Source organism: Apaloderma vittatum, unplaced genomic scaffold, assembly GCF_000703405.1.
Source record: "Apaloderma vittatum isolate BGI_N311 unplaced genomic scaffold, ASM70340v1 scaffold26687, whole genome shotgun sequence".
Taxonomy (NCBI): domain Eukaryota; kingdom Metazoa; phylum Chordata; class Aves; order Trogoniformes; family Trogonidae; genus Apaloderma; species Apaloderma vittatum.
Genome location: NW_009728285.1, coordinates 1421 through 20032, shown reverse-complemented (window position 1 = coordinate 20032; position 18612 = coordinate 1421). Strand labels below are relative to the sequence as shown.

The 18612-nt window shown below is 45.0% G+C and overlaps 1 protein-coding gene across 1 annotated transcript in view; it reads right to left on the bottom strand.

Annotated features, from left to right (window-relative positions):
• The window catches only part of RALGAPB (Ral GTPase activating protein, beta subunit (non-catalytic)), a gene marked incomplete at its 3' end in the record, with an annotated part of 43558 nt that extends 25776 nt beyond the window's left edge, over positions 1-17782 (bottom strand). Inside the window, 8 exon segments of the mRNA XM_009874031.1 lie at positions 4540-4756; positions 4867-5015; positions 8152-8330; positions 9486-9617; positions 11759-11945; positions 12589-12752; positions 16664-16866; positions 17600-17782. Coding sequence (XP_009872333.1) covers positions 4540-4756; positions 4867-5015; positions 8152-8330; positions 9486-9617; positions 11759-11945; positions 12589-12752; positions 16664-16866; positions 17600-17782 — 1414 coding nt within the window.
• Positions 17783-18612: the final 830 nt, after the last annotated feature.

The window sequence follows — 18612 nt, the reverse complement described above, 5'->3', positions numbered from 1 at the left end:
CGGCGGGGGGAAGTGCCCTCCCCTGCCGAGCCTGCAAGCAAGCGCTCCTGCTGCCCAACCTCCAGCTCCTCCGGCGGCCCCACGCCAGGCTGCTAACAACCACCACCCACCAGCTCCCCCACCTGCCTTCCGAAGCAAAGAAAAGGCAGAACACTTCCAGAAAGAGCAACAGCTCGAAAAACCTCCGGGGAAAAAAAAGGCTCCAAAAGCCGGGTGCCAGGAGAGACCACCACCGCCTTTCTCTGCACCGGCAGGGCAGGGCAGAGCGACCGAGCCCCTCGGCAACACTCAACATTTCCCTCATCAGGGTTTCCTGGAGTTTGCTCCTAGACCCCCCCAAAGCATTCCTTGGGACAGCAGTGACAGTAGGGCCAGAAGAGACGAGAGTAAAACTGTAGCCCAAGACTCCCTTCACTGCCAACAGCACCGCGTGACACCAGCAACCACCTTGGGAGAACGCCAGCAGCTGCCGCACGCACACGGGCAGGCTTGTGACCGAATTCTTTAGGTAGGAGGATTAAGAACAAACCCATCAGATGGAAAGATTCCATTCCTGAAATGCTGGCATGAGGTATTCGCAGTTTCTCCCAATTCTCCCAAGTTGTTGAGGCCTTGCAGACGCTGCGGGGCCAAGCTTGTCTGAGTGAAACCCAGCCTGCCAGTGAAATCGCACCCGGCACACGGAGCTGTCATAATCCTGAGTAACTTCACAAAAGCTTCGTAGCCACTTCCTCACAAAGGGATTTTCTCAAGTACCAATCACAGAGAGCAATTTATGCCAGCCTGACAGCTACATAAATGGCATGGAGCCACCTAATGCTAAAGACTCCATCAGCAGGATCCAGCTCCTTCCAAACCAACTGCACGTTCTCTCACCATAATACAACACTCATGCTGCCTGCTACAAAGCCGTAAAGCTTCACCGTCAAGGTGTCGGTGCAAGAGACTAAAACGGGACAGCCAGGGCACAAAAGCAATGCACCAACAAAGGCCAAGGTCACTAGTTCACTTCAGAATCCAAACAACACAAGACTATCTCGAAGGCCGAGGCTCAGAGAGTAAAGGGGAAGATTGCCTCCCAGGTGCCAAACTCCCCCGGTACTCAGCCATTCACACATGGCCTCCAGCTAATCCTGCGGGAGTGAACGATTCTCTCTTCCCACAGAGATGGAGACAAAACCACAGCAACCACCAATGTGAAACACCTACAATTATCCTGAATTGTGCAAGGGTTTCGTACAAGAAGTTTGCCAACGAAGGTGACAGAAAACTGAGCAACAGTGGAGCAGCAGCAGGACCAACAGAACCAGAGAGGAGTTGAGGCTGAAGCAGAGTAAGTTCAGTTACCTTCCATCCATCCAGACCGTTTTCATCTCAGAATCTACAAAAAGCTGCATGTCAGTGCCACCAGTTATCTTTCTTGACTTCCTTTCTAGAGGTTAGAGAGTTTGACCAGCAAGATATGTGAGACTCCAGGACAAGGGAAAAGCCAAGTGTCAGCAGACAGGTACTCATTCACATCAACCTCAGCCTTTACTTCCTAAAGCTCATCTCAAAGACTTGTGAGATGGCAGGAGGACAGTGTGTAGTCCATGTGAATCAGTGGGGTTCCTTTAAAAGAACTGAACTAAATTCTGAACTAGAACTTGAGACTGCAGCTCATCCACAGAGTTACTTGTTAGGCACTCGCATTTAGCTCGAACGTCTCTTTAGAAATGATGTCATCTGAGTTCTCGCTGCGAACGCGACACACGACAGAAGAGGAATAGGAAACAGGCACTAGAAAACGCAGTGTTCCCAAAAGGTGTCCCAGGATCTCTCTGCAGGACTGAGGAGCAATTTGTATCAAAATTTGCATTAAACAAAAGTGGGCCTCGGTCCTCCAGCCAGGAACGAAATGGAGAAATTGTATCAGAGAGCTGCGAGAGAAGAAATTAGCTGCATGGCATTGAAACAAATGGAACATCAGAAAGGCGTAAAACTGGTTGAGATCTTGTACAGCTGCAGTCCCAGACCTAAGAGGAAAAATCATAGAATGGCCTAGGCTGGAAAACAGCGCACGTGGGCCAGTGGAAGACAATACTAAATAGCAAAGCTGGTGTCAAGTGCGGTCACTTCCCAATCATAAACTACTTAAAGCATCCATAAAAATAATCGTGCTTCCTGAAGCCAATGCAAAGATGACCAACAGCAGTGTCAGATAGGGTGAGAGCACTCAAGCTGGTGGCAGAAGCATTACCGTGCCGGGCTACAGAGGCCAGCAGGTGGACTGTGTTATATAGGTACAGCCAACGTGCAGCCAAAAAGAAGCAGATTTATTTCTGGCCTCTTTCCTAAGAGCAGGGGTCATGGCAGCTAACTGTCCCTTTTCTGCTGCCCTCTTTCTTCTGGCCACATCTTTACTGGATAGCAAAGCAGATGGTCGGGCACAACATGCAGATCTGATTGCTGTTCCTGGGCCCCTCTTGTGTGCTGGAGGGGGAGCACAGTCCCCAGGATCTCCTCTTGGCCCACCTCGTGAGCCCAGCATGCCAACTCCTGCCTCCACTGTTCAAGGTGGAAAAGACTTCACCTGAAGGTGTCTTCACAGATTAGACTCCCCAAACGGGAGACTTTTCAGTTTGGACTTAAACTTGATTCAGAAGACACTGACACTTTGAGTCAACAGGAGCTTACTCCTCTACAAGTCTTGCTGCACTTTCCCACCTAAAGCAGAGATCGAGCACAAGTCCGCTCTCCTTCCAACAGCGTGTCCCAGCGCTGCTGTGACCGGCACTTTACACAGCAATAACAACGCTCACGGCATCCTGGATGGGCAGCAAACACTTAACCAGATCCCGTAAGTTAATTCTGTCTTCTAAATAGCTAGAAAAGCAGGACATCACCCACCCAGTTTTCTGGGTCTCCACCAACAAAATTCAGTCAGAGCCACGGCTGCTACAACAGGGCAGAACATGTGGAATGCAAAGACTGGTCCCACTATGGACAGCTCAGAAGAGCAGGAAGGAGGATCTGAATCAAGCAATTTCCAAATAGTTGTTTCTAGTTTTCAGGAAGCTAGCAAGTCCCTCTGTAAGGTCAGCCATATGACAATTTGCTGACTGCTGTCAGGTGACTTAAGACATCACATATATGAATAAAAGACCCTGGAATCCTTTCAAGGAAGTCGATCATATTTATTTTGGATAACTGCGTATTCTGCTGGAATCACACCACCTCTGCTTACAGCTGACACTGTCACACACGCAGCATCTCGCCCGACATCCTTCCCAGGTTAAGCACTTCATTAAAACTGCTCAAGATACAGGTTATGTCAAAATTAAAATGATCCAATCAATCTGAAAATCATAGAAATCATAGAATGGCCTAAGCTGGAAGGGTCCTTAGAGATCATTTAATCCAGCCTCCCTGTCGCCAGGGACGTCACCTCTCGACTAGATCAGGCAACACATGGGGACTGAACGGGAATCGAACCCGCGACCTCGCTCAAATGACTGAGCTAAACCATTACACACAGAAACACATTAGCCGCATATGCAACTGAACACACTCTCAAATTACGCCTTACTCCTATCTCGGCTCAGCTACTTCTCTAGTAATGTGTCGAGGCCCTTTTACAGAGGAACTTGATCCTTTAAAACCAAGTGCTGCAGACCTAGATCCCAAACCCTAACCCGCTGCCTCCACACAGAGATCTGTGACACAACAAACGCAGAAGATGATCAGTTTAACCACCATAAACCCAACCTGCTACAAACCTCTTCCTCCTACTTTTCCTGTGGGCTTCTGACAGATCTCTTGGAAGAGTTTAGCAGACATTCAAAACACCACACGAAGAACAGGAAAAACGCAAGGAGTGAGAAAGTTCGTTCTTTTCTGAATATTATCACCAAAAGGAAGAAGAGTGCTGAAAAGCCTCTCTGAGCAGAGCACTAACTCCTCTACTGAGCCTCAAAACATCCAACCTCTGCAGCTGAGCGAAGCACAGGAGACAAAGTCAACGTGACAATCAAGGGATCCAGCCATATACGGAAACACGTAGCAGCTGTCACCGAAAGGCAGCAACATCACTTGCTATTTTAAGGACTTTTTTTTTTCGTAATGCTGCCCAAAACCAAGGAGAAGTATCATTTTGTGCAGTATCTGGAGTGATGCTTGACAGTTTTTCAAATGTTGAAGAGTCACTATAAAAAGTTGCTATTACTCAGAGATGCTCAAGTAGATTTCAAATTAGGAAGTGGACTCTCTCATCACATTATTTCCTTCACTTAATAAGATTTTCCCCACTAGCATAATTGGGACTGCCATGCTTGATAGAGCAAGAGAGTGTTTAATAGTAAAAAGTAATTTTTTTAAAAAATTTTAAAGCCCTCCAACACCTGCTCATCTAATAACAGGTGCTGGCTCAGCTGGGAGGGGTTAATCACAACACAGCACTTGAGTTTGGGTTTTTCTGATTACGCCTATGTTAATCTTGCAGGTAGGAAATGTCAATAAAACAAGGAAAAAAGTATATGTCCATTTTTCAGTAATATTTACCAGTCATGCTGCTGTCTCTGTTTATTCCATTGTGAAGTTTGCAGTGAACAAACGCCGCATCAAATAACCACGATCCAAAGAGGTTCAGGATGCTGTTAACCTTTGGCCTGCGAGGAGCCGGTAGTGGTCGTGGCTCAGAACTTGTCTGGTTTGGGCTAGAGAGTGGAGAAGTAGAGGAGGGCTGGTGCTGCACTTTTGAAGTATGTGCAGTAGTTACCTGTTTGAACAGAAGAACAGATCAGCTCCTAGAAGCCAGGAAATTACTTCCTCTAACTGAGGAAACCCTCCAAAGGGTCAGCTACTTCAACAGGGAATACAAAGCCTTACAGTGCTGGTCTTCATCGTTGCTTTGTTCACAGTCACTGCCCGATGCCTTCGGTTGTGGGGGGGAGTGGTGTTGATGGCAGTGCTCTGCGGCATGCTCAGCCGATTTACGGGCGTGGGGGGCGCGCTGTCTGACCGAGGGCGTGAAATGCCTGTAGATTAAGAAATAAAGCAAGTTTTCAGCAAGTATTCCCCAGCACACACAGCAGCCGAGTTCAGGAGCACCTGGGCCTTCTGTAAATAGGCTGGCTTCCCCTCCTGCCCCCCAGAACAGCAGGAGTAAGAAAAGCATCCTTCCCTTTTTACTACTAGCAGAAATAAATGCACGAGCTCTTACAGGAGATAAGCAAGGGATGAAAAACCACCCAAGAACCTCATACCTTAAGGGCGTGGGAAATGGCACCCGGAGGCAGCAAGCAGGCGCAGTGCGAGGGGCAAGGCTCATCTGCCAAAGCCAATTCGACAGCCCCTCACTCCTGCCAAAATCCAGATGCCTCTCACCTTTGCCTTTCCTTCCCATCCATACCTCCCACACCCCATTCGGAAACACCTCTGAGCTGTCTGAGACCCTCCAAAGCCACCTCAGCTCACTAAATTAAGAGGAAACCCATCCTCCGTGCAGTGTTCTGCTGGTTTTGTGAGCCAAATCAGCTGGCTGAGCAGCCAAATACTACGTCAGTACAAGAGATGGCATAAGAAAGCAGATTAAACTATCACTTTTGTGGCAGCAGGAGGACATTAGATCAGCCTTTACTAAGCTTCAAGGAAATACTCATGGTATACAAAGCTACTCTTCAGTCAGAATTGGAAGCAAGTAACCCTCTGCAAAACTAATTGACAAACATTGCTTCTTCCCATTTTCAGGGGTGCCACCACCCTCACACCTCATCTGAGCACTTCAGTGGGGAAGTGCAGCACGTTTCAAAGCCTGACATAGATTTTTATGGCCATGTTCATTAGAGCACCCAAGAACTTTCCACAGCACATTACAGAGCAGCTAACTCCTGCTAAACCATTAGTGTTTCCCCCGTGCAGAAGGCAGAGCAAGCACTGTGAGATGTATCATTCTGGTCACGCTTTTCTTGAAGAGAGGACGCAGTACTTTGCCAAACACACACGTCAGGTACGTATCAGGGAGGGCAGGACAAAAAACACGCTTTGGCACTCGGCCAGAAGGCAATGAGATCTCCTGTCAGCCGTAGCTGGAGGGGTGCATACTGCACCTCTGGGGCACACCAACAGCCTGAATTCCACTTCTCCGGGAGCTCTCCTTGCCCAAGCACATCATGATCTGCAGTCTCTGAACTCCAGGCGGGCGATCGTCACCGCAGGGGCTTCATGGTGCTACAAGAGATCTTCAGAAGTCTGAAGTCTCCGATTCAACATCCTTGGACAGGATGTGAACAGCAAAGCTCCTGGCACGCTGACAGGAGAGCCTGGGCTGCCGGGGGCTGGCAGCACACCCCACAGCCCGGGACACCTCAACCCCCGGCACCGTCACGCCCCCCCGCCCCGACAATGTGCTGCCCCAGCAGCACGGAGCGGCAGGCAGCGAGATGGGGAAGGCCCAGCGCACCGTCGGCGGGTCACAGGTCTGGGGTGAGAACCCCAGGCTAATCGGAAGGTGCGGGAGGAATTCACCGCGGGAGCTCGTGCAGCAGCGGTGCGTGCGCTGCCTCCACTGCGAGGTGCCTCCCTCACGACTCAGATTGCAAACTATTTTCATCACTGAAAACTAATTACTAACCACACTTCCACAAAAATCTTGGATATAGTATGTCCTTCCTCAATATATAACAAAATACAATGCAATAGATAGTACTAAATAGCATTTTAAAAAAAAACAGTTAAAGACACTTCAGAGGAACACTTCCTACTAACGCTCCACTGGGCTTCTATTTTTTTTTTTTTATTGCTGCTGTAGCACAGACTTCCAAATCCTATTATCAGAGGTGAGAAGACAGAGTCTGAGGAATAACACAAGGAGGTTCTTTCTGTAGGGTTAGGCTGTATACGGGCTACGCACAATCCTCCTCTAACAAATTCCGGCCATATTTGATGCCTACTGAATATCTGAAATCTCACATTTGGTATTAGTAAAAAGCAACCATTAAAACTCCTTAAAATCAGTGACAAGTCATCCAGAAGACAGTGAACGTAACGAGTTTCAAGATTCGATATCAAGGATTATGAGAAATGATCATTTACTCTTTCACATCATTTTAGTAACTGTTCAAACAAAGATATTTCTATAAAAATGAAATCTATAGTGACAAAAGCTTGCTTGCAGTGAGGAATAAAGCACCAATAAACCTTTTCCTTGCAATATTTGTACAAAAATGCATAATCTATTTCCAGTAAGAAGGATCTTATAATTCAGTGAGACAGGAGATTCTTAAGGTGCTTTGCTTAAAACGGACTAAACCATCCAGGTTTTTACAGAAGGCAAACATGCAGAAGCTGACAGTCTAATTCCACAGCCAGTTTTTTTCCCTGAACACAGTTTGCGCGTGGGCTCAAGTCTTCTGCAGTCTCACATCAGCTCACGCTTCTGGCAGACAACAGAAGCACACATTGTTTGCAGACATTGAAGCAAAAAAGCAGTAGGAGACTGGCAGCTCTTCAGAGTTTACAATGGTGTCTTTTCTCTGAAGAATTTTTAATAAGCCTGAAGCATACTAAAAATTCTTCAGATTTCAGGTGCTGTGCAGTGTTACTTAAAACTTAACCAGCCAGTGCTCACATCTACTTTACCTTTCAGTCAAATCTGAGCTACCAAGCTACCAGCGGGCACAAAGAAACCCAGCTTCTCTTCTCAGCAGTCACCCAGTAATCGTAAACTACGGGAAACTGGCACTTGTAGTATGAGATCTGAAGATGACAGTCAAAATCCAGTACCTTATAAAAACAGGCACCACACACAGCTGTCTCCACAAAGTCTACAAACAAAACAGCCAGTGCTCACATGCTAAAGGCAAAACAGATTGTGGATTAGACACGAAGAGACACCTTGAGTAGGGAAGCGATGGCTGCTTTTATTTTAGACTCCAGATTTATTTGGTTTGCACCTGAAACTAAGGCCATCTACAACCTCGAGCATTCAAATATTATCATGGTGTGTACAGATGGTCATTTAAAAATGACCTGGGGTCCCTTCCCTCACAATTCCAGGATATACTTACAAATGATAAATTAAGGCTGTATTTTTGGAAAAGACAGAGTTAAAGAGACTAAAATAAGAATAAATTTACTCTTCCTAGCTATCCACAGGTACAACAAAAGCATTACCTAGGAACGCATCCACTAAACAGCTGATCCCACGCATGGCACGAAAGAATATCTGAGGCAGGTGTTTAAGGCAGGGGTACTGATTCAGTTCTTGAGTCATCCCACTCACATTCAGAAACTGCTCCTGAAATTTGGGGGTAGAGCTAATAATGGCTGGGTTACTCAAATCCACAGGATTACTGCAGGCAAAAAGAGCAAAACACTTTAGTGAGTTTAAGAAGAGCTGCTAGGATTTCAGAAATACTTAAAGATGCAATAGTTGGAGGCATTTAGACACCACCACAAAACAGCATCCAATGGCAACAGAATTTTAGCTGGCACTGCAGCGCAGGCAGGCAGTTTTCACCTCCTGGGTTCCAGCACTAATTTGCCTTCATTTCGAATATTACCCACACACACCAAATAATTTCATTAAAATCCAGTGAAACAGAGCATACACTTGATAGAATAATCCCACCATCTTAGTAATATTAACTACTACTAAGGTCTTTTGAACTCCGTCTAAGAGCTCCTTACATGGCTAAGATTATTCTCAAAAGGTAAGCAATGAATTAAATATTGTCAGCAAACAGCAACAAGAAAGGGAGTGAGTTGTAAAAGTCTGAGCAATTTTTCCTGACTGATACAAACCCTGTAACAGCAATTACAGGTTTGAAGAGTACAGCACTTGGGACGTTACTGTCACAAACGAGTAAAAGGAACAGATTTTTTTTTTTTTTAGTTAGCTAAGTAGTTTTAAAACACTAATGTTACATAGTTTTAACCAGTAAATAGTGTTTTATATGAAAAGTTTAATATTCTGGCCATTCAAAACATTAATATAATACCACTCCCAAGAATCTTTACATCTTGGCTCTGTTGTGCATTTAAGGACGAGTAACACAGATGCTAAAGCTAACCGCATAGCTCTCTTCATAAAAACAAAGAGATACATCCAATTTAAAAATAATCTTCTGGAAGTTAAATTTAACATCCTGGAGAATAAATGGAAGCCATATACATCTCTCCTTTATTGTTCTGCTCTTCCTGTTTGCTATCTCAGAGAACTGAAATTGTTCTGAAATCTCATTTTTCAGATCCCCCAAAATGCCAAATAGCTAAAAACTTTGATTAAATGAACCCGTTTACATTCTGAGAGAGTCAGAGAGTTCGAAGCTGAACAACCCACTCACAACCTTGCCCTGAGCTGTCCCAGGGCACCAGCACAAGTCTTCTGCATTTCATTCCATCTAGGTACTTCATCTTGGCGATCTCCAAAGAAATTTTTCATTTGTCACGCAAATTGATAGAAACGATGCAAGAACACGAATGATGGGTGGCTGCAATTACAATACCTCAGCATATGTAAAAAGCGAAACCAAGTTTGTGCAACACACTCGTTATCCATTTCAGGAGGAATCAGACCAGCATCTTCGTCAGGAATTTTAAATGGAGGAAATGAAGGTCCATATGTAAAACGCAGCAATCTAGAAAGCAAATCAGACAGACCCATCGTTCAGTTAATACTCCCTGGAAATTTAACAGCACATTTGAGCCTCAAAGCAATCAGGCGCTCCACAGGTGAGCCCACAAGCAACAGCACAACATGCCAAGTTGTGCCCATTTCATGCAATCACCTGGCCCTTCCAGAGCTCTGCAGGGTGCCTGCCCTGCAGCCTGCCCAGGGGTCCGACCGACTCCGAGAGCCGTGACAGCACAACTCCCCAGAGCCACAAAAGGCTCCAGGTCTAAGTTCCAAGTTACCGATGACTTGCGATTCACACCAGCACACTGAGCAACACTTGATGCCATCCTGCAAGTAGCTCGGGAGTTGTGATGCAGGGAGCGGCAAGTTCTCCAAAAAAGACACACCGCGTTTGGGAGAAGCTGGGAGGTGCCGAGCAGCGAAGGCAAACCCGCAGAGGGTTCACGGCAACACGGCATCACGGGCGTAACGGCTTACAGGAGCAGATATCCCTCTCCACAAGCGCTGGAACTACCTGATCAGTCACAAATAAGCTTCACCGAGCCCCTGCTGCCCGATTTGACCCCGGCTTTATCCGAGCTTTGCAAACTTATAGATCAATTTCCCTTCTCAACACGATCTTGGTGTTCTCTAAGACGATGGAAGAGATTCAACTTACACCTCCCCCGATTCCCTAGCATTCCCAGAAACTAGTTTCTGCCTTTCCTTAAGCTAGGCTCACTTTTAGTACCAGTTCTTGCTTCAATTATTTCCACCCTTATTTCTAAGCTTAGAGTTGATTGTAATGAACAAGAAACATAACAATATATTTTTCTATATGGCTTTAAGTTGAAATATTACTGGGTTAATAACCCAATTCAGAAGTTTACTAAAATGACACTTCAACCATTTGAAGCTGGAGCTTCACTGAAGTATTGAAAGTGCAGCTTAAAACACCACTGAACTTAAAGTCAGCCTCAGAGGAGTTCAGGGCTTTTTTATATATTAGGCGTGAACCGACATTGCTGTACAGCAAGCCAAAGCGTTACAGAAAACCTGCAGATTAGCACGCGTCAGCAGTGGAAGATGAAGTGTGGGCATAGTGCGTGGAGCAGAACACCAATGCATGTCTGGAGACAGAGCTGTTCTTTTCAGATCAGTGAATCATAAAATATTTTCTGTTACGCAACGCCGCATCTAATGAGCTAAAAATAGCTAAAGCAATAGCGTGGGAAATACGCAGAACTTGTATTGCAGCTTTACTTCCCACAGATTTAACAAGTAGCTGCATAACCTGGAAACATCTATCCATGCCTGGAATTCTGACGGGTAATTCAAAAGCAGAAGTTGTCAGAGTTAAAATAAACCCTCACAGAAAAGCACACTATGGAACTTTTGCAGTGCAGCCATTTTAATACAACTTTGAACTTTCATAGAAATGGTAATTAAGAGCCAGAAGGAAGAGACCCAGGCCTCTGTTCCTCACCAATTCCTTGAGTTCTTTCCCCTAAGAGACTGAGATTTGTCCCACAAAGGCCCCATAGCACAAAACCCCCAGCACTAAGGGTATGAGACTCCCCTCACTGCTCAGGACCTTCTATTCTGGCCCAATCTCTCGCACAGCCCAGAGACCCTCGCTGCTCCCACGGCCAGCAAGGCTTGCACAGCTCTCCTGCAATGCTCTCTGGAGGAGAGCCCGCAGCCTCTGGCCCACCGCATCCCCGCTGCCAGGACACGAGCACCAGGCAGCCACGGCACGGCTTCAGGGTCCGGGAGTCACCTCAAACATAGTAACAAGCACCAAGGAATGTTGGTGGTAACTGCCTTAAACGTACAGGCTACACTAGTATTCATGACTCGTTCTCCATGGGACACCACGAAGACTCACAGTGATGGAGACTAACACAGGCACACAGTAAAGCGCTAAAGATCGGAGAGGTGCTGGGATTGCAAAGGAACAGAGATGACCCAATTCAGGGTCTTCGCTTGCAGAGCAAACCACACACACAAACAGCAAAAGCCAACGATACCAGCAAGATCTCTCACTGTGGTTCAGCTCACTCCCTCTCAGAGCTCTTCACAAATAAGCAACTCCAGAGAAAAGCACGTACACCTCTGGTCATCTCTGTCCACGTGTATTTATCTTCATGGGATCTCTCCTACCTGGAGGTAAGGGCGCAGATGACTTTGCTCCACTGCTCAACTACTGCGGGGTGATGTCGCCAGTTGGCCACCATCTCTTTGGCAGTTTTCCAGTAGGGTGGTGTTGGAAAGCACCGCGTGCAAGCGAGTAACCACACCTCAAACAGCACGCCGATTAATTTTTCGGCCAGATTTTCAGCAATGCCACCTTGTAAGAGAAACAAAGCATGCCTTTAGTGAGTACCCAGTTTAAATAACTCCAAATATCTCCCAAAGAATATTTCAGTTTAAGCGAATAAAGACTCTTAAGCTAATTTTTTCATCATTTCTCACTTAAGATTCCTGATTGCTTCCTACAGCCAATTAGTCTTTTTACAAGAAAAAACACTAATATATAAAGCCCAGTCACACATGTGTGTTGCTAAGGGACCCTGGGAATTCACTGATCTCAAGCTGTGCTCTGTTGAACTGTATCTACACTAATGTGTTGTTTTCTTAAATAGCTATAAACTGACAATATTATCTTCCAGTAGGCAGGCAAAACAGCAAGACACAGGGCTTTCAGTGAAACAAATAGGGAACAACACTGTCTGAAATCATTCACCACAAATTGTTCCTTTACAGAGCGACTGTTCTGCAAAAACATGTTTAGGAAAACTCAGCTCCAACTCATTCAGTCTTCTCTGACAATACTTTATTTCAGAGTAGTGTAGCACATTAGGAGTGAGCTGTTGTACTCTCGTGGCTACTCAGAGCTTTTAACAGGTTTCCCCCTACCCCCTCGGCAGCTCAACATCAAGCAGAGCCAAATGTTTTTCCCGTATTGAACCAAGTGGGAGTTGAACGTGAACCTTGCACAGTTGGAGCTGCTAGAAGAGTGTCATTGATCTGAAGAAGAAATAACAACAAAACCTCCCAGGTTTCTCTTGCCATAATTGTGGACTCACGAGCCAGTTTCTGGACAGCTTTCAAAACCTGCAAGCACAATCTAATCTGACTAGATCCGGGGTCTGGCCTGCAAGAGAAGAAAATAATATTTGAGTGTCTGAACAAGAACTGTGAAGTCAAGTGTATATAATCTGAGCTTTGAGCAATTGTAAGATGAAACATCAATATCATTGAACAAAAGCCAGGAGCATGAGCTACTACATTTCTATCCACCCTAACTCTGCCTTAATGAGTACAAGATGTATCGTAACGTCCTCCTCTACACAGCACAGAACTCACCACCAGAGAGTGAACGCTAAATGGAGCGAGCACAACCCATTACCACAAAAGGAATCTAACTTAGACCAAACAGTGAGAAATGTAGTTGAGACATCACTGATTATTACACACATAATCTAAAAGAAAAGCTGTAGAATTCACAAAAAATGTTGTTAGCAAATTAATTTAAATTCTTCCCAGTTCTTCTCTTGCTTCCAAATGTGCTCTTATTCCCAACACCTCGGATTTTAAAAATAAAAATAAAGTAAAAAATCTGGAAGACAGTCATTAAATAGAAAAATTACAGAATCGTAGAACGTGCTGGGTTGGAAGGGACCTTTAGAGGTCATCTAGTCCAACCCTCCTGCAGTGAGCAGGGATACCTTTAACTACATCTGGTTGTTCAGACTAAAGGAAGAGGGTTTAAGTAAGAATGAAAGAGAACAAGTTGATATTATCAAGGTTTTCCCTGTAATAACAACAGGTTCCACACCACCAACATCAAGTCCCTCAACACGAAGTGCCGCAGCAGCAGCAAATGCTCTTCCCATCAGTTAGTTCAGACAAGGCAGAACAGGTACAAAACAGTAACGTGAAAACTTCTGGACAGTATGTGCGGACACTGATAAACAAAGCGGAGGAAGCCCAGAAGTTTAACGGGTGGAAGAGGAGATTACAAATCAGAGCACGCAACACACGCAAGGCACGTTTCAATCTGCATGCTGTCTCCCCGTCCCTCCTGCCACTTACCAAAGGGACAACAACAACAAAACCATAAATATATTACCTCCCACTGGACTACTGGATAGTATTACCAGATTCCCTACCACAGGCAACCAGGAGTGCCAACACTAGTCCTGCGGTACGGTAATCATCTCGAGAACATGCTGACGCATCAGATAGAGAGCTGCTTTCCTTTGAGAACAGCAGCTCACGTTGAGATCGCTCACCGACAGACACGCTGTACAAATGCTATCAGCTCCTACCTTGACAGAGTAACTGCTGCGTTACAGTACTGGAAACAAGATTCCGGAGCAACAAGATAATTGTTAATGCAAGAGTGCAGAAACTAGTCACAGCTCGGGACTTCAGCGGGTTGTGAGATGTTAGCGCTAGATCCTGACAGTCGCCATAGAACAACCACGCTCAGGACAAGCAAGCTCTGCCGTGGATACAGCACTAATTTTTCACTGAGCGACAACAGAGCAGATACTTCAATCAAAAGACATCCTTAATCTTGACAGATTTGAAGTGTCAAAGCCTGTTCCACGACTTATTTCGCTAATCATTTCGGAAAACCACGAACAGAGGGCTTATACGTCGGAGCTCCATACACAAGATGATTAATGGGATACTTCTGAGCTGATCTGGTAACGTCAGCTTTAAAGTCTCATCCATCTACCAGCTCCTCTTGCCCACAAAGTCAACTGAACAGCAAACTTGGGCTGTAGCACTTTGCAAACTCATGTCTAGGTTTCTACAGAACCTTTTGGTTCCCATACTCCCTTGCAACCAGAATTGCTCTCAGGACTTCATAGGAGAAGCCTAACTTGTTCCGAAAAAGTATCTGTTACACTCGGACAGTCATACGCTCCACAGTCTCTCAAGCAATTCCAGACCCTTCAGTTACACAGGAGACCCTGGTACCTGCACCTTAACCTTCTTGGGAGAGGAGGCAGGAGGAGAGAGTTCTTGTAATTTCTTCCTCCACTTCCCACAAGAGTTTGCAGCACTGAACCTTTATGTGACAGCAGTAACTACCACTACTGCTTAAGTAACCCACGGGGCTTCCTGAATACCGTAGGGCTGCCAGAGAAAGAAAGCCTGGGGGCTGCCTAGGGACTGCTCAAGCAAGTCAAGAAGCGTTCATTTCATCAGGGTGGACAGAAGGTCAGCGCTAGAGGGAGGCCGCAAGCACCCCCTCTCTAGTCCGCGCGGCAGAGAGAGGAAAGGCAGCCTGGCTCACCCATCGGTCACCAGTCCTTTGGCAACACCACACGCTTGCAAGGACTCTGCATGTAAACGTTTGATTCCGCTGAGCAAACTACACCGAGATGCACACCCTGGCTCTGGATTTGGTGTATCCATGTTCCTGAGATGTTCAGCTAACGGGCTCGCTCAAGGCTGCTGCACTTCCCACCCCAATTACACATCTTCCTCAGGGTCCCAGACCCTCACCACAAACTGGGCCACCACTTTTAAGGCAGCCAAACGAAAAGCTGCATCATTTCCAAGAAACCAGGATGAGGAAGGAAGCTAATTTTAATTGCATCCCTCCACAGGACATGTGTCTATAAAAAAGGCTTAGTATTTTCAACGCAAGAGGAGATTTTTTTCACGGAGATGGTTCAAGGCGGGTTGTTACAAGGGCTCCTGGGTTATACTCCACAGGAGCCCATCAGCACCACCAACCTGCCTTGTTTGGCTGAAACCAGAAATTACTCTCCTGTTCCTTAAGAACATGAGCCTCTGCTTTCACCCAGGCAAGGTGTGCACAACTCACTTCTGCATTTAATCTCCATTACGAAACGTCTTCCTGTTGCTGGAGTAAATTCTGAACACAGCTCCCTGAAGGACAGAATCTGGAGTTCTTTTTCTTTAAAACAAGCATCCCATGTTGGCAGCAGTAGCCCCGAAAAAACTGTTTCAGGTACATCTTGGATGCTTTCAAAAGAAAACCAATAGGATCATTACACTGGAGGGGTGTGGGCATTTAAAACGATGATTTTCCAGCCCTTCTTGTCTCTGGGTGTTATTTTGTTCAACAGCCATCACATGCAGTCTACCGGCTGGCATGGGGCTCCATAAATTAAGATGGGAGAGAAGGGTGGAACACAGCAAGAACTCTTTAGTAGACTCTTAAAGAATTTGTTCTTTGCTATGCCAAGGGAAAAAAGGTCCCCAGACAGCAGACTCTATTCTGCAGGTATTACAGCTCAGAGCCAATCTTCTGCAGAAGTCTAATCCAGAAGCGTGCTTTCCTCCAATTTCTGCTGCTGCCCTGACCACCCTTTAATGGGAATTAAAATGCCTTTTTCACTACAATTCAAGAGCAATGACAACCAAGGTTAGGTAGTAGACTTTGAAGCAATCAATAAATAGCAACAAACTGCCCATCTGAAGTTGTACGAGTTATTATTCAAAGCACTTCAGTAAAGTTAAATGATCCAAGTGCAGCAGAGTCCTTAGAAGGCCACTTGCAGCGATACATTATTAATACTGATAAAAACAGATGATCTGGTACGAACAGACACACTCAACATTGATCTGAAGTAATTTCAGGTAATTTCAATACTTAAGTACAGTTTCACAGGGCACCATTAGATAATCTGCTCTTACTTACAAGAATATTTGTGTTCCAGAGCAGCAGGTAAAAATGTATCTATAAACTATAAACCAAGCATGATGTTTAAGCACTCTGACAATAACTTGATCCAAGATTTAGAAGCATGTTATTTCAACACTGTCATCAAAGGACGTCTTATGCAACACCGGGCTGTGGGATAACAAGCACTCCTCTGCAGGGTTTGTTCTGAAGCACCAGTGACACATGGTCACATCGTTTCAGTTTGCTACTGAAAAATACAAACTAACTTTGCAACGACAGCAGTCTTATTTTCATCAAGAGCCCCCACAGCTCCTCAGGCCTCTCGGACAGGTGACCTGCCCACTATGGCTGGGAATTCCTGCATCTCCCAGTGCCCCAGCCCTAACGCTCACCTCGGTACGAAGAGATTTTGAAGGTGTTTGAGAATGCTTTGAACATAAAGGTTTGGTTCCTTAATAACTGGTAAAGGAATGGAGTCCTTAGGTAATACAAGAGCCATAATCCAATCTGTATACACGTCGACACAGTACTTCACAGTATCGCCATCCAGAGGGAGGGTCAGTCCGTAACAAACCACCTCCATAGTCCATTTTACCTGACCAAACACAAAGCAGCAGTTATTAAAGATAAATACTAGCAAGTAAGCAACACTCCTAGCGCATTAGTTCTAACTTAACAAGCTAGCAGTAGTTACATGGCACGGGCAATTCTATTTAACACACACTGCAAGAAAACACCAAGTCGTTAGTTTGTATATCGTGACATTGTGAAAATTATAAATGAATGGCAAATGACTCTAAATCCTGAATCTCTTGAGTCTAAACTGCAGAGAGACCTCTTCAGAACACACAAGAGGTGATGTAATAGAAGATTTTCAAGTTCTAGTAAACACTTGCACTATACAAAGACTATTTTTAAGAGTCAGGTACTGTTGCTTCAGAAATGTAGGTAATTAGAAAGCCTTTGTATGTTAACTAACTGCTAAATTCCTTGTTTGGTTTATTTTCTTTGGTTGGGTTTTTTTTGCTTCTGTTTGTTCATTTGGGTTTTTTGTGGTTTGGTTTTTGGTTTGGTTTGGGGTTTTGTTTTGGTTTAGCCTGAACTTCCAGGTACAACAGCTCAGACAAATATTTATTCCGAGGCCATGAAGCGCAGTGTGTTGCTGCGAACTAGCTGTTCATAGAAGCCCCACATAGCTTACCAACTAACAACATAGCACACTTCATAAACTTGGACTACTTAGAGAAAGATAAAAGAAGCTATAGAAGAATCATTAACTTGCCACTCTGTCATGAAGGAAACTACGATCTCTAAGGAAATGCACTTACTTCTTTGTCTGTTTTCAGTAAACTTTCACTTCCAACAGATGATGTAATTAAAGCCTGTCCAAGAGGACGCACCACTGCGTTTGCCACTTCTCTCCCCACGTTTTCAGGATAGCTGTGCAGCACACTGGTGTTACCCTGATCATTTTGAATGACAAGATGCAAGGATCTCCACTCTGAGTACATAGTGCCTCTATGCTACAATCCAAACACCTGGGGTGCAAGGAAGGAAAGAAAAAAGACATAATTAGCAGAAATGTCTATGACAAAAGTTACCAAAACTGAGGCTGTTTGCCACGACACAGACCCTCGTAAATTCAAGATGCATGTGTCTGTGTCATACCTCTGAAGACCTGGAAGAGACTTCAACAGCTGGTTTGCAACCTTAATATTTTTGGGTTTGTTTCAAACACCTGGGGTGCAAGGAAGGAAAGAAAAAAGACATAATTAGCAGAAATGTCTATGACAAAAGTTACCAAAACTGAGGCTGTTTGCCACGACACAGACCCTCGTAAATTCAAGATGCATGTGTCTGTGTCATACCTCTGAAGACCTGGAAGAGACTTCAACAGCTGGTTTGCAACCTTAATATTTTTGGGTTTGTTTTTTTTTGGGTTTTTTTTTTTTTTTTTTCTTTAATACAGTTGTGAATTCGTTTTCTAAAAAGGTTACAGTGAATTTCAGTTAGGGACTAGCAAACTTGAAAAGTGACTTCACCCTACACAACTTCTGCCTGCACCATCCTTGCAGGAAAGACACTCTTACATACATGACACTTTTGGCTAAATAAAGAATAGTTCAAGTATTTTGTTCACACGAGCCATGGCTCCAAATCGTACCTCGTTCCCTTTTTCAGCTCAATAGTAGTTAAAAATATGTACCAGGAAACCTCCAGGAAAATCTTAGTCATCTCTGAAGACAGAATACCAGCCTCTTTTTACATTCATCAAGTATTTCTCCTCCCTACGGCATGCACTACTCCAAACTGGGAGCTGAAAAAATTTGATTGAGTGATA